Source organism: Ambystoma mexicanum, chromosome 11 (genome assembly GCF_040938575.1).
Source record: "Ambystoma mexicanum isolate Mex_15411 chromosome 11, UKY_AmexF1_1, whole genome shotgun sequence".
Taxonomy (NCBI): Eukaryota; Metazoa; Chordata; class Amphibia; order Caudata; family Ambystomatidae; genus Ambystoma; species Ambystoma mexicanum.
In genome coordinates this window covers 1,295,144,524-1,295,168,671 of record NC_090934.1, presented here as the reverse complement: position 1 = coordinate 1,295,168,671, position 24,148 = coordinate 1,295,144,524, and the positions used below count along the sequence as shown (strand labels likewise).

General features: G+C 45.6%; 1 protein-coding gene across 3 annotated transcripts in view; it reads right to left on the bottom strand.

Moving 5' to 3' along the window:
* The window catches only part of SECISBP2L (SECIS binding protein 2 like), a 1,017,636-nt gene that overhangs the window by 578,367 nt on the left and 415,121 nt on the right, over nt 1-24,148 (bottom strand). For 2 of the 3 annotated variants that reach the window (XM_069624787.1, XM_069624785.1), the window contains 2 exons: nt 8,419-8,550; nt 6,607-6,690 (listed from right to left, as the gene is read on the bottom strand). In XM_069624787.1, the coding sequence (XP_069480888.1) occupies nt 6,607-6,690; nt 8,419-8,550 (216 nt within the window). The remainder of the gene's footprint in view (nt 1-6,606; nt 6,691-8,418; nt 8,551-24,148) is intronic. The other variant, XM_069624786.1, reaches the window with a different exon arrangement.

The following is a 24,148-nucleotide window of genomic DNA, read 5'->3' as shown; positions in this document are numbered from 1 at the left end:
ACTTATAGGACAGATTCACTAGAACACATTCCACAAGACAAACACGACTAGCCAACACCAATCGCCTTCAAGTACCCCAATTCAAACTAACCACTATAGGAGGAGCCAGCTTCCCAGTCAAAGCTGTGCAATTGTGGAATGAACTACCCACCACTGTGAGACTAGAACAATCTTTTACCAAATTCAGGCAAAATATGATCAACTGGCTGACGACAACAAATGCTAAATGAATGTATGAACTTGCTACTGACTGCCTCTTCCTACGTGTCTGATACAATTGTTACCTTTCACAAGTATAACACGCCTGTAACCTTGTTCTAAACTGTACATCCTCTTACCTGCTGCGCCCTTATACCCTAGGGTCCGGTGCGCATAATAAATACTAAACAAACAAACAAACGCATCTCCATACGTGTGTAGCCTCCGCGCTATATCCCTCGTCACTCCTGTGAATCTACCTACCTGATTTCCCTGGTTACTCGACTTGATTGCCATTCGGACTGCCTTCGGATCATCCTTTTGTCTTTGGTTCCACACACCGGTTACGACTCGGAACGCTCCCCGGATTGCTGGCGGCTTCTTTCTTCTCCGCTCCATTTCCCTTTTAGTTCATTCCTCAAGAGCTTCAACGGAACTGTCAACCCTGACAGCTTGGGCTTCCTAAAACATTGTGAGTGTGCCTCCATTCTATACTGGGCTCTTGCTTTCTATGTGTTGTTTATTCCTCTTGATTGACATTTCCTGCCAATACATTTGAGGATCCTACTCTTCGTTTTTTGGACTACATTCCTACTGTGCTGGATTTGAACTGTCCTATCTACAAAGTGCATTCGAGGACTCTTCCCAGATACATGCACCAACCCGTACCTAGCCTGCCCCTCGTGCTGCTCGGGTTACCTTACTAACTACCCTGTTTATTATTTTCTCCCGTCGTTGTGTTCTCTCCAGCAGGATTTCCTTTCCTCCATGTTCATGCCCTTTCAGGTTAGTCTTGCATTCTTTAGTATTTAAGGGGAAGTTAATATAATCGGTTAGTTCCTCATTGTCTTTGGTATTGCTCTTTCAGACACAGCACATACTCTCCTATCTAACTTCAACCAACCTTACATTCAGGTATTCATCATTATTTAGTGTTCTTTTACTGGCTAGATTTACTTGTACCGCATCTAACACTTCTGTGGTTCTTTTTCAGCTGTTGGTCTAGCGGTGCACGTTTACCCCGCTCTTTTATTTGATCGATACCTCTGTCTGTCTTATAACCACAGCAGAGGGATACATCATAGAAAAGAGCCTCTCTTTTTGAGGAAGCCTGATTTACTGAAATCAGGGTAGCTGAGGTGAAAGACTGATTGCTCCAAGGACTCCACCACTGTTCTGCCTTCCAGGTCTGGTTCCACTCTTGCGACTATTGTTGTGGTGAGTAACAGGCACCCATGGGTAGGGGTGCAACCCTGCGCCCCAAGTGTATGTTTTTGGACACCTGTGTGTGACCCACAGAGCAGGGTACGGGCTGGTGGCAGTTCTGTGCTGGAATGACCGGTGCCCCGAGCGTCCTCCATTTTGGAATGCCCAGGCCCTATCATTGGAATCTGTAGATTCTGGATGGAGACAAAATGGCCCCCATGGCCTCTTGCCTTCCATCACCTGTTACCTTGACCTTCCCAAAGTCCCGGGAAGCCCTGCCTCTGTCCCTTCCCCCTGACTGGCTGTTGGGTCGAAGTTCCGTATATGGTAGTGTGGGGAAGTGCCGACCAGACTGGCTGGAGCCTTCTCAACAACCGTATGTTGTGGGTATGCCTGTGGGTGGAACCTGGGTGAATGGAGTGTGTGACAAATATACATTCTATGTTGTGGCTGTCTAGTATCTGGTGGTTGACACAATGATTGAAACAGCCAGGCCCGAAACCTGTATGAATGCAGCTTGGAGTGTTGAATGGCTCGGTACTTGTCCCAATACACATAACTTGTTGTGAGTGTCTGGAGAGAGGTGAATGGCCTGAATGGCTCGTGTGCCTGATTGGCTCCCTGCCTGCATGAATGACCATAGTCGTGAATGGATGCTTGAGTGTGACCCAGCGGAATGAATGGGAGATCAACAGTATATCTGGGGCCCTCTCACTGCTAGGAATCGTGTTCAGAAGCTGAAGTCCACTACAACGAGTAACTGGAGTAACTGAAGCTTGATCCTGAAGCCCTGCTGGACGAGAAGAATTGCTATTGCTCTCCTTCGCAATCTGAAAGCGGCTGTGCTTCAAGAACTGACCCAGAGAGGACCTGGTAAGGCGCCCTCTTCCCGAGCTACGAGGGACCATCTGATCTTTGCCTAAGCTCCCTGGTAGACAGACCTTCGACAGGCTGCCGACCGGATACGTGGATTGCTGCGGAACTCCAAGGAGAAGCGCCTGGACTGTTGTCCGCCACTGGCGACGACTGCCGTCGCCGACTGGAGCCGCCGTGCTCCCGTTGCCTAAGAACTTCATTGATCCAAGGATGCTCTCGTCTGCATCGTCGCCGCTGTATCCTGCTGGAGAAGGCCTGACCGTCGACGCGCCAAGGAGGTTCCACCGGTGGGTTTCCCGCCACCCAAAGACCACAGAGACGCCGACGACTCGACACCTTTGCTGGCCCACAGTTCTTCAACTCTTTGCGGTCCAGAACTATCGACACCAAGGTGCCCCGCACGCCTCTTCCTGGCAGGATGTTTACGCTTCCCCGTCAACGTGCACCGCTAGGAACGAAGCAGCCACTTCACCGTCGTAGCTCGACCTGTTCTCCATTGGACGTTCGATGACCCGTGACTCCTGCCTGAAAGGGAGGACACTCAAGAAGGGCCGTCGATTCCCCTGACGCGGAACGCTACAACACCAGGTACTTTGGGGTTGCAGAACTATTGGAAAGTTTAGTGTGAACAATATATGGACTGGGCTTGTATCTTTCTTCTACAGGTTGCCCAGGTGGGGGGATCTCCACACAACACAGAACTGTGTCTCGTGGTACGGGGCCAGTATTCTGCCAATTGCTCAACCAGTTTGCTTTCCATCCTCTCTCTACTGCTGGTTTCCTCTTTATTCTGATCTGTGTGTCATTCTGACCGTATGCACTTTAATGAGATCTAATAACGTTAGTGGTACTAGTTTAGAAACTGTAGATATTTACCATTGCTGATTTTCGGAGTACAAAGTGAGTTATTGTGATATTATATATACCTTTGAACATTAATTATACAAAGACTGTGTTGTAACCGATACAGTGTGTGGCCCTTCCTTTGTGGGTGCTTGGGGACTACACTGTACTTAAGAACCAGCTCGCATCACCTCCTGAGAAGCTAGGCCTTGATTGCTCGACTACGTTACCAATAATAGAGAATCTTGGCAGGGGTCTCTGTGCCTCCCCTCTACCATATAGAGAGCGGAAGTGCAGACCCCCCTCCGGTCTTTACACATACTCTCACTGGGAACTAGATACGCCAACATCTCAGCAGGGGGGTGATTCAAATTACGTCCCTTTGTTGCATGATACCTAACAAGAGTGCAAGGCTGTTACATCAATTCATGGACATACTTTTAATCTTGTAGTAAAGGAACAGAAAACCCTCCTATGTAAAGAACTGAAAAGTATCAACCATCTGGAAATTGATCAATATTTGTTTCTGCTAAAGAAAAAAAAAAGAAAAAGTATAAGAACTGGCTAGCGAGAGAAAAAGCCTCTTTACTGCAAGCGGACTCAGAACAGATGCTGGCAACCATACTCAAAAAAGACTCGAGAGCTATGTGGCAACTACTGAATGAGCTAGATTCCTCACAAACCGCTTCCTTAGCGAACACTGTTCCTGAAGAAATCTGGATAGACTTCTATGACAAATTATTCAAAGCTGAAGATAACGCATCTAGTCAGGAGAAAGAAGCAATCAAAGCCACTTGGCCTTTCCACCTGGATTATGTGGATGTGGAGCTACTTATCAAAAGGGAAAACTATTCAAGAGCTCCGGGCCCCGGTGGGATCACCAACAATATGATCAAACAATCCCCGGAGCTCTGGATTTCCTTAATCCTGAACCTCTTCCACCAATTCTTTAGAACAAGACGACCGCCGGCATCATGGAAAAAAAGGCAGCATAATTCTGATATTTCAAAAGGGTAGTAGGGTGGACCCGACCAACTATCGCTCAATATCGTTACTTGATGCCCTGGTTAAGCTGTTTGCTGCATTTCTTTTAAAACAGCTGCAGCTATGGATTCAGGCTACAAAGAGATTTGACCCTTGACAAACGGGTTTCCTAAGAGGGACTGGAAAAGAGCTAAATTCTTTTCTCCTAAACCTACTCAAAGGAAAGGCATACAATAGCAAAATAATAATATACCTAGCCTTTGTTGACTTGAGCAAAGCATTTGACAGCATTGACCGCCAACGCCTTTGGAAGAAATTGGAAATGTGGAATGGCCCACCCGATTATTGGCTGCTATTAAATCTCTTTACAACGCTACCTCCATACAAGTTTGCCTGACTGCTGGGGGTGTCCTGACACACTCAATCTCCACCTTTAGGGGCTTAAAACAGGGCTGTCCTCTAGCAACTACTTTATTCAGCCTTTTTCTTTCTGAAATAAGAGAATACTTAAACATGGCAAGTTAATTTCTTCCCCCTCCATCCGGGATGAGAAGCTGTCAAGGTTACTATACACAGATGATATTGTGCTAGTGGCCAAAACTCCCATTGGCTTGCAGAGGTCATTAACAGCTCTTAATCAATATCTGAAATTGAATGGCCTTACGATGAATTCAACGAAAACCAGTATTATGGTACTGCGTCCATGTAAAAGCAATGGGAGACCACCATTCCGCTGGTATGTTGAACACAAGTGGCTGAGAATTACTTCCCAGATCACCTACTTGGAGACTTTGATAAATAACAATATGTGCAATCATCCATGAAATTTATCACTGAAATCACGGCTTAAAATTTTAACCGGACAGGAAGATGGATTCATAAAAAGTTTGGCAAATTCTCCATCTTACCATTGCTGATGTTCTATAATCAGAAGGTGGTTCCTTCATGAATTTTTGGGGCAGAGGCTTTCTCTTAACTGGAAGATATGGTCTACCCTGGAGGGATCCTTCTGGAGAAGGATCTTGAATCTTCCAAACATAGCCTCTACTGCCCTAATTAGATAGGAACTAGGCCTGGTATCATTGCAAGCACGAGTGACGTGGAAGTCACTGGCACTTTTTCAGAAGAGCATTGTTCCCTCTGCAACACCATATGAAATTCTGAAAAGTAAACACTACAGTGCCCACAATATCCTTATGACGCAATGGCACAACTGCTGTCGTAACACACTAGAAAATCTGCAGCCTGATCTGGATGAATTGACCGATTTTCCTGAAAAGGTTAAAATTAAACTTTGGCTGCACAACTGGATCAAAACCCAAGAGGAAAAAAACTCGCACCACTTTATTGGTACTCTAAGAGAAAAAACCAAACTCTCCAAGTATCTTGTCAAGGGCCCTAATGGATGGTACAGAAATCAGTTCCTCCGTTTTAGATTTCATATGTACCCTATAAACCAACTTCTACAAATCTATGGGAAATCGGAGACAGATGGATGTAGATTCTGCAGGAAAACAGGAAAAAGCTAACAATTAGAGATACTGAAACATGTCACATTGCTCTGTCGTGGCTTAACTGACATGAGAACCAAACATTTGAGCAAGCTAATTGAAGCCGCAAAACTTTGGACGTGAAGGAAATCTGGTCATTCCTTCTGAGAGGGGAGAACCTTACAGCTACAACTTCTTTGTTGAATTTTTTAAAGAAGGTGTTTGAGCAGTCGAACTGATCTACATGGGCTAAGACTGGCTTCAAAAACACCCTTTCTTAATCCTTGTTTTTTCCATATATTGGACCCTTTCGCTTGAGTTCGGAACTTCTTTCTTCTTTCTTTTCCCTTTCCTTAATGTGAATAGGTTTGATATATGATAAAAGGTTTGATACAAACCATAAATCATTCATAAAAAAATGTATCCTCAGCGACACTTTCTCTCTTCACATTCCTTTTAGGTGCTACACTTGTTAGCTCCAAAAGGGATGACATTCCCTTTTTCTAAGATTAATGAGAGAGGAAACATTTACTGGAGCAGCTGCCTCCCTTTAGATATATCTCTATGAATGCAAATACAAAATTGCTATTTCACTGAGAAGCTGTTGAAGACCTCAGTTTTCACCCAGGATACTGTTGTGGGCATGAAAATGTCTGACAGTTCAGGGGTCTTCAGGTGTTTATTCGCCTAGCAAGTGATTTTAATACTACCCATCAAAATGGGCTTATTTATACTTTTACTTGTTTTTGTTGTGGATTGTATTGGGTTGGGTTAGTGGGATATTTTGTAACTGTTCGAATGAAACCTCTACCAGGCAGAGTCAAAAGCCTTTCGGGATGCAGGCTGGCAAGCGATCAGACCAAGTATAGCTTCTAATAAATTGACCGTCACTCAACACATAATTAAATTGCGACACCACAAATGCTTATGAATATCAGAGGCTTTTTCATGTATACTGTTTCAATATGAGGAGAATAACAGCTACATCAAAATGTTATAATTGTCTTACTACTTTTCCATTAATTTTTGGCTGGTTGTTCTCATTCTTTGTGTTCCTGAGGTCACTTGTTAACTCCGGAAATTCATCTTCATTCTAAAATTAAATGTGACAAAGAAATTAAATTGGCTTCAAGTATTTTTCAGTTCATTACGGTCCAGTCACTACTGGAAAATAAAGACCGTTCAATATATCAGGCACTAACCTATTTGCAACACTAACATAAACAATGTTAAAATGCTCAAACGCAGAATATGTTTCACTTGTTATTGTGATTACCGTCAACAAATAGACTCAATTTGCAGGGATTCTTCAAAGAAGAGAGCAAAGAAAGTAAAGACCAAAAATGTGAAATATTTTTAAATCTGCGCATGTATTTCTGAATCGCTTAGCTTTATTATTACTTTAAAAAAGGCAGATATAGTGAATGCCAAAGAGCCCAAAACTATTTTTATCTATAAACTGCTCTTGACAGATTAAAAAGGCTACTTTTAAAGCCAAAGTGCAGTCCTTACTTATGGAGTCACTCAAACTTTGCTTGTATTCTTGTATATTCCAATGCCTCTCACCTTTAGGACCATTTTGCACGATAAAGGGTTTAGAGCCTCACTTCAGGCACCACGTTATAAAGTCAGCTAAGCATGTTTCCCATCACTTTAGTAAAGCAGAAAAGCATGCCTGGTGAAAAAACACCCTGAAGGCCAACCAAACTTAACTCCCTGAAGTGTTTCTGCAGTCTTTGCAATGCATGTAAAAGCAATATTCTAGGGCTGGGGAATACGGGGCAGCTTAAAAAACCATATGTTGGTTTATTTTTACCATATGCTTTGCAATTGCTTCAGGAAGCTCCTAACTCTAGCCTGTTACTTTTGTACGAGTCATTGGATATAAATTAGTGGGATACGAAAAGTGGTAGATGCTTTTCATATCTGGTTGTTTTGGAGACTAAAAGAGGTGCTTGTTTCATTTGTAACACAGCCAAACTGTTCATGTGCATTCAAAATGGGAATTCTCATACTAAGTGGTTGTCGCCAATGCAGCAATACTTTGCTTCATGGTAGTTTCAGAGGTAGTGGCCTAAAAGCAGGTTTTAACTATTTCAAATAGCTCACTTCACGTGACTGGACAATCGTTTCAGAAAAAACAGGTTAATGTTAAGATTTGCATTTAGGCTTTCTAACAAAGTTTTGTAACATGCATCTTGTTTGTGTTGCCACTTAAAAAATAATTTCAGGAAATTGCATTCAGCAAGTCAGGAAACAAGGGGTGTTTAAGTGATTTTGAAATATTAGCAATGCGATCTAAAATGGATGTCTCAATTGGGACCCACATTTGGGATCTGGTCAAGAAGAACGGCTGGGTGGATGAATGGAGTTTGAAAGACTAGTATCCCGCGGTTGCCACAGAAAATCTGCAAAAATATGGTCCAAACGGTTAGAGTAACAGCAGAGAATATACAAAGCAGAGGTAACTTGATCCATGGCAAGAAAAGGATGACTAATGAACGTACACCATAGTAAGCAGTATGACTTCCAGTGGGGTCTAATGGTGAGAGGGGTCTCATTTATCACTTTGGACTTCACTGTCAACAGATCCTCTATGCTGGATTGTGGGTGGGTTGAGTTTATGTAAAAAAAGATGCACTGTTGAAAGTTATTGCCTTAATCTGTTATGAAAATACGAAACAAATATTTTAAAAAAACTACAATGGAAACTGAAAAAGTCCTAATTCTAGCATACTTAAGTGTTAGCGTAGATCCAGCATCTGCACTCAAAACATGTCTAAACTATCATGGAATAAACTTTAACGAGACTAATGCATACCTCAAAATACAATGAATCTGGACTTTGGTCTACTCTGTTGGGCTGGCTTGCAATCAAAGGCTTATCCGGCCTGCTCTGAACATTCTGCCTTCTCTCTGAGGATGTACTGTGTCCCCTGTACCGAAAGCTGCTCTACATAGGAAAAAAAACAAAAGTAAATCACAATACAGCAATACAAATTACTTAAAATAAGAGAGATACAAAACTGTAAATGGGACTGATAGTAGTTGGGGGTAAGGGATGGTTTGGAGGAGAAGGTGAAGAGGAAAGGGGGTGGCAGGCAGGCGCAGGTCAGGCACCAGAAGGATGCGGCAAGATAGAAAAAGGGTCATGCACAGAAGAAGGTGCTGATAGAAGCGAATGCTGGCTGACACCTGTTACACAGCACATGCTCAGTAGATTTTGATTATAATTATATCCAGTTCAAAATAATGATAAAAAACACAAGCACTACAGTTTAATGTAAAGCGGGGGCGGGCGGTAGGGGAGCGGCCATGTGCCAATAAAAACAGATACTTTATAATTAATTACATGTAAAGCTTAAGATATTCTTCCTGTTAGGCAGTGTCACACAAGTTGATGTCTGTGAGAGAACCTGGAAAAGCCCACCTTAGGTGAACAGTGGTACACTTCTTAGTTTAGGCCTGAACCACACAAACGTTTGGTAGAATGGTAAACAGTCAGGCTTATTCTAAGGACGGTGGAGGGCTGCAGTGAGGTACAAAGTAGTCAGAGCATACACTTAGTCCAGGGAAACACTAATACACTTAGACATGATATAAAAAATAGGCATTCATTTTATACACAAAGGCAGAGGTGATAATGCACAAGTCAAGTAAGTAGTTTAAAACAGTAGGATAATATAAGATCAATTGGTAATATTCTTTAGATAATAAACCACAGTTGTAGTAACTTTAGAATAGTATGGTAGTAACAAATTACTTAGTAAAAAAACATCTCAAACATATATGCAAATGGTTCCAAACTTGTTTAACGTTTAATATCCTTATTCTAGCCTATCTTAATGAGCCCAACCCTATCTTATGCGAGCCTCTCAGTGTTCAGCTGGGTCACTGGGCAACCAGTGACCAGGGGTGGAGCAGCAAAGGCGGGTAAAAGATTCAATATGGCAGAGTCCAGCAGGAGTCACTGTGAGTATTGCAGGTAAGTAAAGTTAGTTTTATAAAGCAAGGTAATCAGGGGATTCCCCTGTAGGTTTTCCTCAAGGACCAGTGTCCTAAGGCAGGGTTAGCGTACAATGGGTGGTCCAACCCAATGGCACTCTATGGGCGACCTGGGGGGCTGCGAGATAAAGCTATCTGCAGCCCACAGGATCAAGCAAGCAACCCACAGGTAAGTTGTACCAGGGGTAGTAAAGTACCTTGAGGTCAAGAAACAGTTGCTGCTTGAAGGTTCTAGCGGTAAGGCGACAGCAGACCCGGTCACTGGTTTCTCGGTCTTGGCGACAGAATAAAGGAACTTCAGTGGATCTGGCGACAGCACTCGTGCAAACAGATGCTCAGCAAAGGATCTTCTAGTTTAAGGCTTGTTGGTGCCTTGTACAGGCTCGGGTGAAGGACTATTGTCACGGCAGGCAACTCTTCTTGGTCCTTGTCTCGGGAGAGGGGACTTTTGGGAGCTGGGTCAGGTGAGTGCTGGCAAAGTTTCAGACAAAACCGCGTTTCAGGAGATGATGCACAGCGATGCAGCCAAGGTCCCAGGGTATTGGCGAACTGCATGCCGTGGAGGGGTGGTGCAGACTGCAGTTCGTCTTGGGACTGGTTAGTCCCACCAGTCCAAGGGAGGCAGCACTTGTCTTCGGATCTTGCCTGTCCCTTAGAAGTGGAGGTTGGGTAACTCAGCAGGCAATGGAAGTTGCTGGTGTTGTCGTTCTTCTGATTCTTCTGTTCCAGCGGTCGACTCTGGGTTTCAGCTCCAGGACCTCTGGATTTATGCAGGAAACCGGGCTGCATCCACAAATCGTATCCCATGCACCATTTACATTTGGTGATAGCTGTCTGATGGGGACAGTCAGCCTCACAGGCTGAACAGGGTTCTCTCAGACACACTGCAGGACAAAGGACAGGGGAGTTTCAGTTGACCTCCCCCACTTCCTGTCCTGCCAGTCAGTCAAAAGGTCCTTGAGGGCTTTCCAAGGGAAGCCCGGCGAAGACAAAGGGACAAGAGGACCCTGCCACACCTAGCGGGATAGAAGAAGACATAAGAAAGGACAGGCCATCTTGTTTAGGGCTTAAAAAAGGACAACCACCGTTTTGGGAAAATTGTGACCCTTGTGTCCCCTACCGCAGTGGCAAAGACAGCCTGCGATAAAAGTTCACAAAACATTATGCAAATGGTACACCAACCTTAAAAGATAGACCTGTCACAGTAACCAAAAGGAGTCGAGAAAAGGGATACATTGGATCCCCTCAGCACAGAATCAGTTCCAGGCACACAAAGCCCTGATCAGGAATACAAGACTGGATCCAGCAAAAGTGCAATACCTTATTGGGAAGTCTGTGAACTCAGGCAGAAAGACAGCTAAAAAGCAATATGGCACATAGGACAAGTCTTCTACCACAATGAGCAGCCATTTTCAGTATACTTTCCTTAAAATGGCATTATCACATTAAAAACGGATGGCGCCGTAGGGCATGTGAAAAAACTGTTAAAGACAGTGCACTGCCACCAACCTGTCACTTGTTCACATCATAGATGAAGCAAACATTTAATAAGTAAAAACAAAGGGATACAAAAGTGTCCCAGCGACACTCAACTGTAAAAATACACAGAAAAGTAAATGGGAGAACAACTCTCTAGGCACTGGTAGCCTAAAGGACTGACCAATGCCCTCAAAACATGCAAGTTGAGCAGGTGAGCGCTGCCAAAAATGCTTTGCCCTTGCAAAAGCATACAGAATCCCAAGTGCAAGACAGATATGCTGAGGGTTCCAATGAAAACAAATGAGGAAAAGTTGCAAAAAGGTCATATTTACCCACACAGTCGACCTGCAGGTCTAAGCCTAATAAGGTCTTCTTTTCTCTGCACCTTCTGTCTCATGCTTCTAATGCAGTCTTCTGTTTGGTCTATGCCTTTTGGCCCAGTTTGCTCTTTATTCTCAGTGTACATTGGCACAGTCCCTTGCTACAGATCTTTATAGTTTTCCACATCTCGCTCAGTTGCTACCTTTGTATTTCTGTTGGGTTCTTAGTGTACAGAGTTTTATTGGGTCATCACGAGTGAGTTCCATGTGTTAATATCCCCGCACAAATATCACCATACAAAAATATTGCCATATTCTTGCAGCGATATTAAGCCATGGAACCTGCAGGGGCACCCCCTGCAACCCCCATCATTTTTTTAATGGAGCGGGGCACACCACGGTCCAAATAACCCCATAAATTATCCCCACTAACAATATCGCCTATGGCCTTACCCCACAACCATCCTCCTGTCTTGGTAACTTTAAGTGTTTGCCAAGTAAAGTAAAAACAATAACAGGAAAGCTCTAGGAGCCTCAGTAACACTGCACAGAAAGTGTAGATTGTAGATGCCTTTCAAATTGGAGTTAAGCATGACTTCACAAATAATTACCGAAAAAAGGTAAAAAAGTGAGCGTAGAAAAAGGTTCCCACTCACTCAGGAGTATCAGTCAAAAAATCCAAGAGACCAGCATAAAGTGCATCAAGACTCACAGGTGGAGAGAAATTTGCACAAAGATGTAAAACTACTCTAACACTTCAACAGCCAGATACTTCAAATACCAATAGTCTAATGAAGTAGTACACAGAAAGGTATCTTAATAGGGATTAAGGAAGTCTTGGCTAAAAGTCAACAGGTAATACATTTTTAAAGAGCCAAAACACACAGACTTTAGCCAGAAATCAGGTTTCCCAAAAGTGGTGGGGGTGACTCACAATTCCAATTCACTGAGTTGTTCGCAGGAAGGAATTCTTAACCAGGACTCCAGCACCCACAGTCAGGTAAAGGTAGTTCTAGGGACTAGCCTGCATGGCCACTGACTCCCTCAGAGATGTACACTCAACCTCCAATTTTATAAAAATCAACTTGCGCCTTAGGTCTGGCAGGAGGTAGCCCATTAGTCGCAGGTGCAGAGACTGTTTTTCGGTGTCAGGTTTGGTTCTGGTTAGTGGCGGTTCCCCATCTCCTACCTGATACCCACCAGTGCAGCTTCATATCTTTCGGTACAGACAATAGCTTGTAACCTCTAGGAGGCAACATCTGCTCTTGCTTTGTCCAAGTCACTGATGCTTTTAGATAACAGTTGTTGATTTCTGTGTTTTAGGAAGCATATAGTGTAAACTTCCCGCTAAGCCCATTTAGGTTTGTCTCATACACGTTTCATTCTTGATTAAGCCATATGGTAGAAACAAACACTTCACTTTTTCTGCCTCTTCCACAGGCTTTCAGAGAGAGTATCCGGAAAGAGAAACCTGCACCTGGACAGTGAACTTCCATTGCGCTTTGGTCAGTCTCACATCTATACTGTATACATTATTAGTGGTATTAGGTTTTGTCCAGCGTATTGTTTCCTTCTCTATTTGTTTTCCACCTCTGCCTGCATTGTTCTACAATCTATTTACTCTTTGGTTTACCTGCACTAGCACTGTCATTTATCTCGCTCCTGCTTTTTCCACTATGCATGCCCTGCTGCATTCGCTTTGCAGTTTTATTCCAAGCCAAGTTGCGCCCTTCCAACCCTGGTAACAGAGTGTGTGCATTAACTACACAGAAGACCTTTCTTTCAGAGGAGCTTCTTACATTCTTATCAACCTAATACTCCTCACATCATGGTTACATTACACAGCATGAAGGGAGATTGAGTAGGAGTTGTTAGAGGCTTGTTCATTGGTCCAATCAAAGTCTATTAACTATGTGATAACCCAAACCTCGTTAGGTAATTCCACTGTAGCGTTGCTACTGAAGTATTTCAAACTCATACCAAGAAGATTCCAGACAGTATGAATTTGTCTGAAATCAAGCTAGTCAAGAAACTGATTTAGCAGGCCATCTTGTAGTTATGTTTCCTGGCCTTCACTAATAGTATAAACTCAGAAATGAAACCGTACAATTTAAGGCTTGGATGGTATCCTACATCTGAAGAGTTATGGTAAGGAACAAGTTACTTTCCTGTAAATATTGCTCTCCAGCATAGGTCTGGCATGGATTCGCATGCTCATGAATATTCCCAGTCGTCATGCCGGGAATCCTCAGTAAAAGAAAAAACAGTTTCACTTTCACTTAGTTTAGGTGCTATTTGTGGAAAGCCAATGCCGCCGGCTTTTGCTCTTTTGACGGGTGGAATGCAGAGTTGGTAGGCATGGTGGCTTCTTTTTGGGTGTGTTGAGGTGTCTCTTGATATGGTTTCTGATAGGTAGTGTGGGGCAGTGAGATTGATGGATTTGTGCGTTAGGATCTTGAAGTTGATAGTTTCCTTTACTGGGAGCCAGTGGGCAGCTCGCCGGGCCTGGGAAATGAGGTCTCTTTTGGGGATGCAGAGGGCTGCGCTGAGTGCATTGTTTGGTACTGTTTGGAGCCTATTGTGGTTTTTTGCTGAGGTGCTTGCAAGGAGAGCATTACAGTAATCAATTTTTGCTCCTATTGCGGCACGAGCGATAGAGAGGCGATTCTGGAAGGTGAGGAAGGGTTTTATGGCATTTATCAGTTTGGTAGTGTGGGCAGAGGCAATGGCGCTGACCTGTCGTGACATAGAGAGGGTTGAGTCAATGTAGATTCCAAGGGTCTTTACTGAAGTGGAGACTGGTATGTTAGTGTTGTCGATGGTGAAGTGGTTATATTTTTGGTTGAGCTTGGGCAGTATTTCCTTGGGACCTAGGAGGATAATCTCGGTTTTGTCTCCATTTAAGCAGAGACCGTTAGCTGCCATCCAACTTTGGATGCTAGTGTAAATTTGAAGGAGTGCTGCTGCGTCTTAGTCATATGAGCCAGTGAGAAGGAGGAGAACTTGGGTATCGTTGGCATAGTTTGTGTAGGCTATGCCGAGCGAATCCAGCGTGTCAAAAAGTGGCTGCGTAAATAAGTTGGAGAGGGCAGGCGCGGTGCAAGATCCCTGGGGCACTCCACAGTGGATGGTGGTGGGAGCTGCATTGGCCTGGTCGGAGTAGACCTTCATGGCCCTTCCTTCTAGGAAGGAGGTTATCCATGAAGTGGCTTTGTTTGAGAAGTGGGCTACGTTGGAGAGATGAGCGGTCAGGATGTCCTGATCAACAAGATCAAACGCAGCAGAGAGATCTAGGAGAAGCAGGAGGGCAGGTTTGCCCGTGTCCATTATTTTGGTGATTTGTTTTTTTAGGTCTAGGAGGGCGGTTTCTGTGCAGTGACCTTTGCGGCAGTCTGTCTCTTGCCTAAAATGACGTTAGATTCAAGGTAGTGTTGGATCTGGTTGTGGGCAGCTTTGTCTAGAATTTTGAGGAGGAAAGTACGGTGGTGATGGGTCGGTAGTTGTTAGGGCACATGGGATCTAGGGAGGGATCTAGGCAGGTATCCGTAGGATAAGCAAGAAGCCAACAATAAGTAAGTGTGGCAAGGGCGGGGACAGAAGCAATTACTTCACGCCAAACTACCCTACCACTCAACCCTATAAGCTAAACTGTTGTAAACTCTCCCATCTCTGGTGTAGTCCTACTTAGAAAGTGTGCCGAACAGCATATACGAGGTGAGGTTGTATTTAGAATGTCCACCCGATAGCATATCTGTGGTATAATTGAATTTAGAAAGTCCACCCAATAGCTTATCTGTGGTGTAGTTGTATTTAGAATGTCCACCCAATAGCATATCTGTGGTATAATTGCATTTAGAAAAATCCACCTAATAGCATATCAGTAGTATAATTGCATGTAGAATGTCCACCCAATAGCATATGCGTGGTGTAGTTGAACTTAGAAAGTCTGCCCAATAGCATATCTGTGGTATAATTGCATTTAGAAAGTGCACCCAATAGCATATCTGTGGTGTAGTTGCATTTAGAATGTCCACCCAATAGCATATCTGTGGTATAATTGCATTTAGAAAGTCCACCCAATAACATCTGTGGTGTAGTTGCACTTGGAAAGTGTGCCGAATAAAAAAACTGTGGTATAGTTGCATTTCGAAAGTCTGCCTAATATCATATTTGTGGTATAGTTGCATTTCGAAAGTCCACCCAATAACATCTGTGGTGTAGTTGCACTTAGAAAGTGTGCCGAATAAAATAACTGTGGTATAGTTGCATTTAGAAAGTCTGCCTAATATCATATTTGTGGTATAATTGCATTTAGAAAGTCCACCCAATAGCACATCTGTGGTATAGTTGCACTTAGAAAGTGTGCCGAATAGCATATCGGTGGTATAATTGCATTTAGAAAGTCCACCCAATAGCTAATCTGTGGTGTAGTTGTATTTAGAATGTCCACCCAATAGCATATCTGTGGTTTAATTACATTTAGAAAGTCCACCTAATAGCATATCAATAGTATAATTGCATGTAGAATGTCCACCCAATAGCATATCCGTGGTGTAGTTGAACTTAGAAAGTCTGCCCAATAGCATGGTTGGAGTACATGGATTGCATGGAGTAGTCACTACGGGTGGCGCAGACTCAACCGATGGAGCTGAACAGACGAAGCCAACTGAACAGACTGAGTGAATAAAACAGATAGAATAAATGGTTCAGATGTGCGCTTGATCTCAAGCACCTACTGAAATCCACCATATCACATCACCATGCTTACTCTCCTCTATACACCATCACTCAACTAGAACATAGCGATACTATGACACATTTGGTATAGCTGTTCTCATACCAACACCTGCCACATACTCCCCATCATCTTAACTAAACGCAGCTGGCTACACACCCGACAGCCTAAGCGTTCTCCTCAGGCCTAACGCAGCCAGAATCAGTCGAGGTATCACCCTGCCTGAACGAACATATACTCCTGATCTCCCAACCACCCCACATACGAGTGACACACCTGCTGCGCACATATCCGGTGCTCACACGCACCTCAGGACTCTCTCTCTCTACTGACTTGAACTACGGTTCCCGAGGGCGTTCAACCTACCAGCACCTTGTACATAAGGCGCTATAAATGCTAAGTAACATAATAACATAATAACATAACCTACAAACTGCATTTCACCTCTAAACCAATCACTGTACTCTGGGTCATACTGCCCCCAGCCAATTACTGCCCTCTCCCTAAGCCCCTCCCCTGGCAGCCATCTTCAGATTTGGTAAGCACGTACAGTAGCAGTATGACCAGAAGAGCCACAGAGGGGTAAGAGGGAGGATTCGCATGTGAATCCATGCCAGACCCATGCTGGACAACCATAGTTACAGGTAAGTAAGTTGTTCCTTCTCCAGCAAAGGGTCTGGCATGGTTTCCCATGCTCATAAATAAAGAATACATAGCAGTACCACATTACACAAGCACAGGAGTTGGCAAGGCTCAACAGAAGCAAAACCCTTACCTCTGGAACAATCTCACGTCAAGCAAACAAGATGTGTAGCACTGCTTTGCCGACCCTGGACTCCTCCCTGCAATCCCTGTCAAAGCAGTAGAATCTTGTGAAGGTGTGTGTAGACCTCCACCTAGCAGCCCTGCAGATGTCCAGCAGGTGCACACCAGACAGGAAAGCCACAGTTGCAGTGATCGCTCTGGTGGAATGGGCTCTCGGACAGCCGGGCAGCAGTTGGTTGGCCAACCGATGACAGTGTGCGATACAGCCGGAGAGCCACTTGGAGATGGAAGCCTTGGGCAAGGCCTTCCCATGGTTCAAAGGACCAAAGTTCACAAAAAGTTGAGACGTCTTCCTAGAACTTCAGAGCACGAGCAACATCCAGCGAGTGCAAGGCCCTTTCAGACGGTGACTAAAGTTTCGGTAAAAACACAGGTAACACCAAAGGCTTTTTGAGGTGGAATTCCGACAGAACCTTTGACATGAAGGAGGGGTGTGTCCGCAATACAACCAGCGATTCATGGAAAGTGGGCCGTGATCTCACCCACTCTCCTGGCAGAGGTGATGGCCACAAGGAAAGCTTTTTTCCACGAGAGGAACCTGAGAGGGGCCTGATACAGAGGCTCGAAGGGGGCTCCCATTAGCCTCAGCACCATGTTGAGTTCCCAAGCCGGGGTAGGAGACTTCCCGGCGGGAAAGATCAGAGTAGTCCTTTGAGGAACTCCTTGACGGGACGGTGGGACCAAAGAGACCCTCCCCCCATGCTCCTCGGCTTATGGAACCTGCTGGCAAATCTCTGGCATTTGGAGTTCACGGCTTTCGCAAACAAATCGACCTGGGGCCTGCCCCACTTGATGAAGATGAAGTACACCTGGTCCTACTGAAGTTTCCACTCATGGCAGGAGCGCAACTCCCTGCTGAGAGAATCAGAGATGGTGTTCTTGACTCCCTCCAGGTGAAAGGGGATGAGTAACAACTCTTGTCCGACGGCCCAGTGCCAAAAGTTCTGCGCCTCTTTGGAGAGCGCTGGGGATCGGTTGCCCCCCTGCTTCCTGATGTACAACATTGTGGTGGTGTTGTCCGTGAAGATCCTCACCACCTTGCCCTTCAGGGACGGAAGGAATGACTTGAAGGCCCAAAACAATGCCCGCAGCTCCAGGATATTGATGTGGAGATCCTTCTCCTCCGGCAGCCACAGGCCTCTGGCGTGCAGATGTCCGGTGTGGGCTCCCCAGCCCTCCCGGGCAGCGTCCGTGGTGACTGTCTCCTGGTATGGGGGTTCTGAAACCCTGCGCCCCGGTCGATGTTCGAGTGTGTGCCCCACCACCTCACCGCCAGACAGAACTCCTTGCTGAGAGGGATCTTGTCTGCAAAGCTTCCGGCCACTTGTATCCAGCGGGCATCCAGGAACTCCTGAAGAGGCTGCATCCGCAACCTGCATAGTCGTATAAAGTAAATGCATGACTACATCATCCCGAGCGGCAACTTGATGGTCTGGACTGTGGCGGTCTTCAGTGACAACAGCTGTTGCACCTTGCACAGCAGCGCTGCAATCCTCTCCTCCGAGGGTGACGCTAGGCAGGAGACCTTGTTGAGCCTGGCTCCCAGGAACAGTGCATTCTGTGATGGCGTCAAGCAGGACTTCGGATAATTGACAGAAAATCCCAGATCCGTCAGCAGCCGGACGGTCGTCTCCATGTGTTCGACGGCTACCTCCCTCTAATTGGCCCAGATGAGCAAGTTGCCGAGGTACTGGTACAGATGTATCCCTCGTAGATGTAGATGGGCCGCCACTGGTGCCAGGCACTTCATGAACACCCTAGGTGCTGACTTTAGGCCGAAAGGTAGGGCCTTGAATTGGTAGTGACTTCCCTGCACCACAAAGCGTAGGAACTTCCAATGCTTTCTGTGAATGGGGACGTGGAAGTAGGCATCCTCCAGATCCAGCGACGTCAAGAAGTCTCCTTCCTCCAGTTGCCCGAGCATGTGCTGCAACGTGACCATCCTGAAATTTTGGGACTTGAGGTACTTATTCGCTGCAGATCTAGAATGGGCTGACGGTACGACAAGGAGCCTCCACCAAAACCTTTAGTCGATCTGCCCGACTTTCTGCCGGAGGTGCGAAAAGAAGAGTGGTGCTGTTGGAGAGTACCCAGGGCACGAGCCGTATCCGTATCTGTAACGCTCACCTGATTCCCGTAGGGGCGCCGGTCTTGACTGGGCGTATACCGTATCTTCAAAGGTGATGTGTAACCCACGGCTGGCTCTTTGGGCTGGACCTCTGTGCACTGTATGTCTGGCTCGAAGGGTAAGATGTCTTAGGTAAGTGAACGCTGTGCTCTCCATCTGCCTCGAGGCAGGGTGCTGTAACCAGTTTCTTCACTGAATAAGGGGAGCAGGCCTCTTGACTTCAGAGGACTGCTGTCCGTCGTTTACTGCACGAACGGTAAGTTTCGAGTAATTCTAATGTCTTTAAAGTCTTTAGTAATGATGTCTCTTGTTTTGCAGGGTTCCGGCGATGGCGGATGGCGGGCTGAAGTGAGTTGAAGATGGAGCCCATGTGATGAATAGAAGCGCCTGGAAGCACGTAAGTAAGTGCTTGTTGCCTGCTTCACGATGCGCTCTAACTGTCTTTTTATTTTGCAGGTACAAGTTCGGGGCGGCTGCAGGGTGCCGGAATACCCACTGGGTTAGATGTGGAAAGGAGTAATGGCACGTGAGTATTAAAGTTCCCCAATGTCTTTAAACGCACCTTGTTTTGTCTTTCAGATGCGGGATGCAGCACCGAAGGCCTCCGGAGCGTGCGAAGAGTTGGTAAGCTTTTGTCTTTCAGATGCCGGAATGCAGTGTGAAGACCTCCGGAGCGCACGAAGAGTAGGTAAGCCTTTGTCTTTCAGATGACGGAATGCAGCGCGAGGCGTTGGTGACAGCCGATGGACCAGGTAAGTGAAGAGCTGTCACTGAAGACCGTAACGCTAACCTGTTCTTTCTGGTCTTTATAGGTGTTGCTGAAGACTGGATTCAGAATGGTAAGCCTTTTTCCTTAGGCCCAGGATCAGATGCAGAAGACACGATGAGCGTTCTGCTGCTGAGGATGCAGAATAACGCAAAGCAAGATTCATCCATCGGGTGTGGTTTAAATAGCCTCCTGTAGTGCTTAGGTGTCTCCTTCCACAGCCACGCCTAGGTAAGAAAAGAGTTCCTGCTTTCCAGAAGAGTTCCAGTGTTCTGAATCTAGGGAGTGGCTCCTGCCCCACCCAACAGGAAAAGTAGTTCCAAACAGAAGAGGATCAGAGACTCAACTGGCAGGCAAGTAAGCAGCATGGTCTGCTGCAGGTAAGTCCACCCAAGCATTATGAGCCCGGCGCTTCCAGCGCTGGGACTGGGCATATTAATGAGCCTGGTGCCACTGGCGCCAGGACTGGGTCCAAAAGGTCCCAATTGGGACTGGTTGGCACTCGGAACCTGGGTTATGGATCTGCTTCGAAGGGAGTTGGGAAAACCCTGACCTTTTGGAAGAAGAGATCATGACAGTACCCCCCCTCAAGGCCCCTCCCAAACCGGGCTTCTCCGGGGGTTTTGGCTTGTCAGGAAATGTTCGGTGAAATCTTTTGATTAGGCGAGGAGCGTGGATATATTCAGCAGGTTCCCAGGATCTCTCTTGGGGGCCGTAGCCTTTCCAGTCAATTAGGTAGAATAGTTTAGATTTGGAGATCTTGGAGTCCAGAATGCTTTTGACTTCAAACTCGAGTTCTCCATCAACTAGGATAGGTTTTGGAGATTTGGTTAGTCGGGTTTGAGGTTGCACGGGTTTTAATAGAGAGACGTGGAAGACCGGATGTATCTTCATGTGCGGGGGCAAGTCCAACTTGACCGCTACTGGGTTTACTATGGTAGTGATGGAATAGGGACCAAGGTATCTTGGGTTGAATGTGCGTGGCCCTTTTAGAGGTAGATATTTGGTGGATAACCAGACTTGATCCCCTACTTGATATTGAGGGGCTTCCTTCCGATGTTGATCTGCTCCTTTCTTGTATTGTTCTTTAGCCCTTTGAAGGTGAGAAACAGCTTCCTTAAAGGCTTCGGTGATTGTAGAATGCAGGTAGTCTACTGCTGGTGTTTCAAGATCTTGGAGGGGATCCAACTCCGAGGTTCGAGGGTGACTGCCGTACAAAAGAAAAAACGGGGTTTTCCCAGTTCCCGAATGGACAGAGTTATTGTAGGCATATTCGGCTATCCAAAAGATGTCTTTCCAAGTTTTTTCAGTTTGTTGCAGCATGCAGCGTAAATACTGTTCTAGAGTTTGATTGGTCCTCTCGGTTTGTCCGTCGGTCTGAGGGTGGTGACTGGTCGATAGTCTCACATCAATTTGAGCCGACCGACAGCAACTTCGCCAAAAATGAGAAATAAATTGACTACCTCGATCCGAAATTAGAACCGAAGGAAAACCGTGCAGTCGGACGATGTTTTCGAGAAATTCTCGGGCCAGAGTTGCTGCTGTTGGCAAGCCTTTGAGCGGAATGAAATGCGCCATCTTGGAGAATAAGTCCACGATTACTAGAATCGTATTGTATCCGGAGCATGGAGGTAGATCGGTGATGAAGTCCATAGAAAGCGTATGCCAAGGGCGAGGTGGGATGTCAATAGGGCGTAAGAGGCCTGCTGGTCTTTCCTTTTGACTCTTGTTTTGGGCGCATACTCCACCGGACATTATAAAGTCTCTGATATCTTTTTTCCAAGACGGCCACCAGAAGTAGCGCTTGATCTTTTCTGAGGTCTTGGCCATACCGGGATGTCCTTCCATTAAAGAATCGTGATAACAAGAGATTACTTTTTTCTGTAAATCTGTGCTGGGTAGGTATAACTGTTCTTGGAAATACAATAAGTTGTCCTTTACTGCAAAGTCCTTTCCCTGCAGATGCCAATTCTGTATGTCTGCTGGAGTTACAAGTTGCCTGGCTTTATCCTTAACTTCCTCTATGGATTCTGTGGCGATTACACCCAGAATTCTTTGTTCGGGAATGATTGGTACAGGTTTAGGGTTGATCAAGTGTTCTTCCACTCCCATCCGAGAAAGGGCATCAGCTTTACCGTTTTTTGTCCCAGGTCGGTAGGTAATTATGAAGTCAAACTCGGCAAAGAATAATGCCCAACGGAGTTGTCTAGAGGATTGGGCTTTTGCGGTTTTCAAATATTGCAGGTTTCGGTGATCCGTAATCACAGTAACGGTGTGTCGGGCCCCCAGCAGATAATGCCGCCAAGCCTTAAAGGCAGACTTGATAGCCAGAAGTTCCTTGTCAGTAATCGTGCAATTGATTTCAGGAGGCGAGAATTTGCGGGACCAAAATGCCACGGGATGCAACTGATTGGTTACCGGGTCATTTGTGATAGAACTGCCCCCATGGCAAGGCTTGAAGCATCAGTTTCCATGATGTAGGGGAGTTCGGGGCGAGGGTGTTTTAAGATTGGTGCAGAGATAAATTTAGTCTTCAAATCCTGGAAAGCTTGTTCCGCCTCGGTAGACCATTCAAAACGTTTGTTTTTCTTTAACAAGGCAGTGATGGGCTGGACTATTCGAGAGAATTCGGGGATAAACCTGCGGTAAAAGTTAGCGAAGCCTAACATGCTTTGCACACCTTTTACGGAGGATGGTGATGGCCATTTGAGAACTGCATCGACCTTCTTTGAATCCATACGCACTACGCCAGGTGATAATATGAATCCCAAGAATTCAACTTCAGTCACGTTGAAAACACATTTTTCCAACTTAGCGAAAAGTTTGTGTTGACGCAATCTTTCGAGGACCATTTTCACGTGTTTCCGATGTTCAGATTCCGATGAAGAATAAACTAGGATGTCGTCAATGTAAACAACAACACACACATCTATGAGCTCTCTGAGGACATCGTTCATAAAATATTGAAAGGCGGCCGGGGCATTACAAAGTCCGAAGGGCATGACCTGATATTCAAATAGCCCATACTTGGTGCGGAAGGCCGTCTTCCATTCATCGCCCTCTTTTACTCGTACCAAGTGGTAAGCTCCTCTAAGATCCAGCTTTGTATATATGCATGCTTTTCTGACTTGGTCCAGGAGTTCAGGGATCAAAGGTAACGGATATCTATTCTTAACGGTGATCTGGTTCAGGGAGCGATAATCTATACAAGTTCTAAGGTCTCCTTCCTTTTTTGGAACGAAGAACAAAGCTGAAGAAGCAGGGGACTTGGAAGGACGAATAAACCCATTTGCCAGGTATTGATCCAGGTATTGTCGAAGGTGAAGGTTCTCAGGCTCGGTGAGGGCATAAATTCTACTACAAGGAGGAGTAGATCCAGGTATCAGGTCGATCTGGCAGTCATAAGACCTATGAGGAGGTAGAGAGTTAGCCTGATCCTTCCGGAAAACATCTTGGTATTCCAGGTATTCGGGAGGTAACTGGGGAGTCTCTGAAGAAATTGCTGCCAGTGCAACACCAGGTGGAGGGTGACAAGTAGAGACACATTCTGGAAACTGGACCGTTCTTGCTCGCCAATCGATCAGAGGATTGCGTTTCTCTAACCAAGGTATTCCTAGAATAATCTGAAACTGAGGGGCGTTGATCACATCGAACACGATCTTCTCATGGTGTCCATCTTGACTTACTAGCGTCACTTCTTGAGTGGTATGCGTTACTGGCCCGGAGGCTATCTCCGTACCATCCACCGTAGTAATGACGTCCTTTACAGCCTTGGGACAAAGAGTTAGATTCATCCTCAAAACCATTTCATGATCCACATAATTGCCGATGGCACCGCTGTCGACGTAAGCGTCAATTGCATGTAATCGATCCGGATTATCAGGGCTGATGAGGACCATAGGTATCACGAAATGCGAGGTCACGGAACTGGTTTTCACGCTCGGCAAGAGGACCTCTATTCTTGTCGGGCGAGGTTGTTTCCCTGCTCAGAGTTTGTAACTTTGGTAACTGCAGCTCCTACTGCCTTCTTGGCAGGTTTCACCGGACAGTCTCGAAGAAAGTGCCCTGAGTTTCCGCAATAGAGGCATAATTGCAACTGTTTTCTCCTTTCCCGCTCCTTTTGTGTTAGAGGACCTTTCAGACCCCCTATTTGCATGGGTTCCCCGGAGTCTACTCTTTTGGAAGGAGTTGGCGGTTTGGAAATACTCGAGCATCAAACTTGGAACGATCGGCCTTCCTGTTCTGCAGTCTGTGATCTATTTGAACGACTAAGTCTATATAGTCCGAACAATC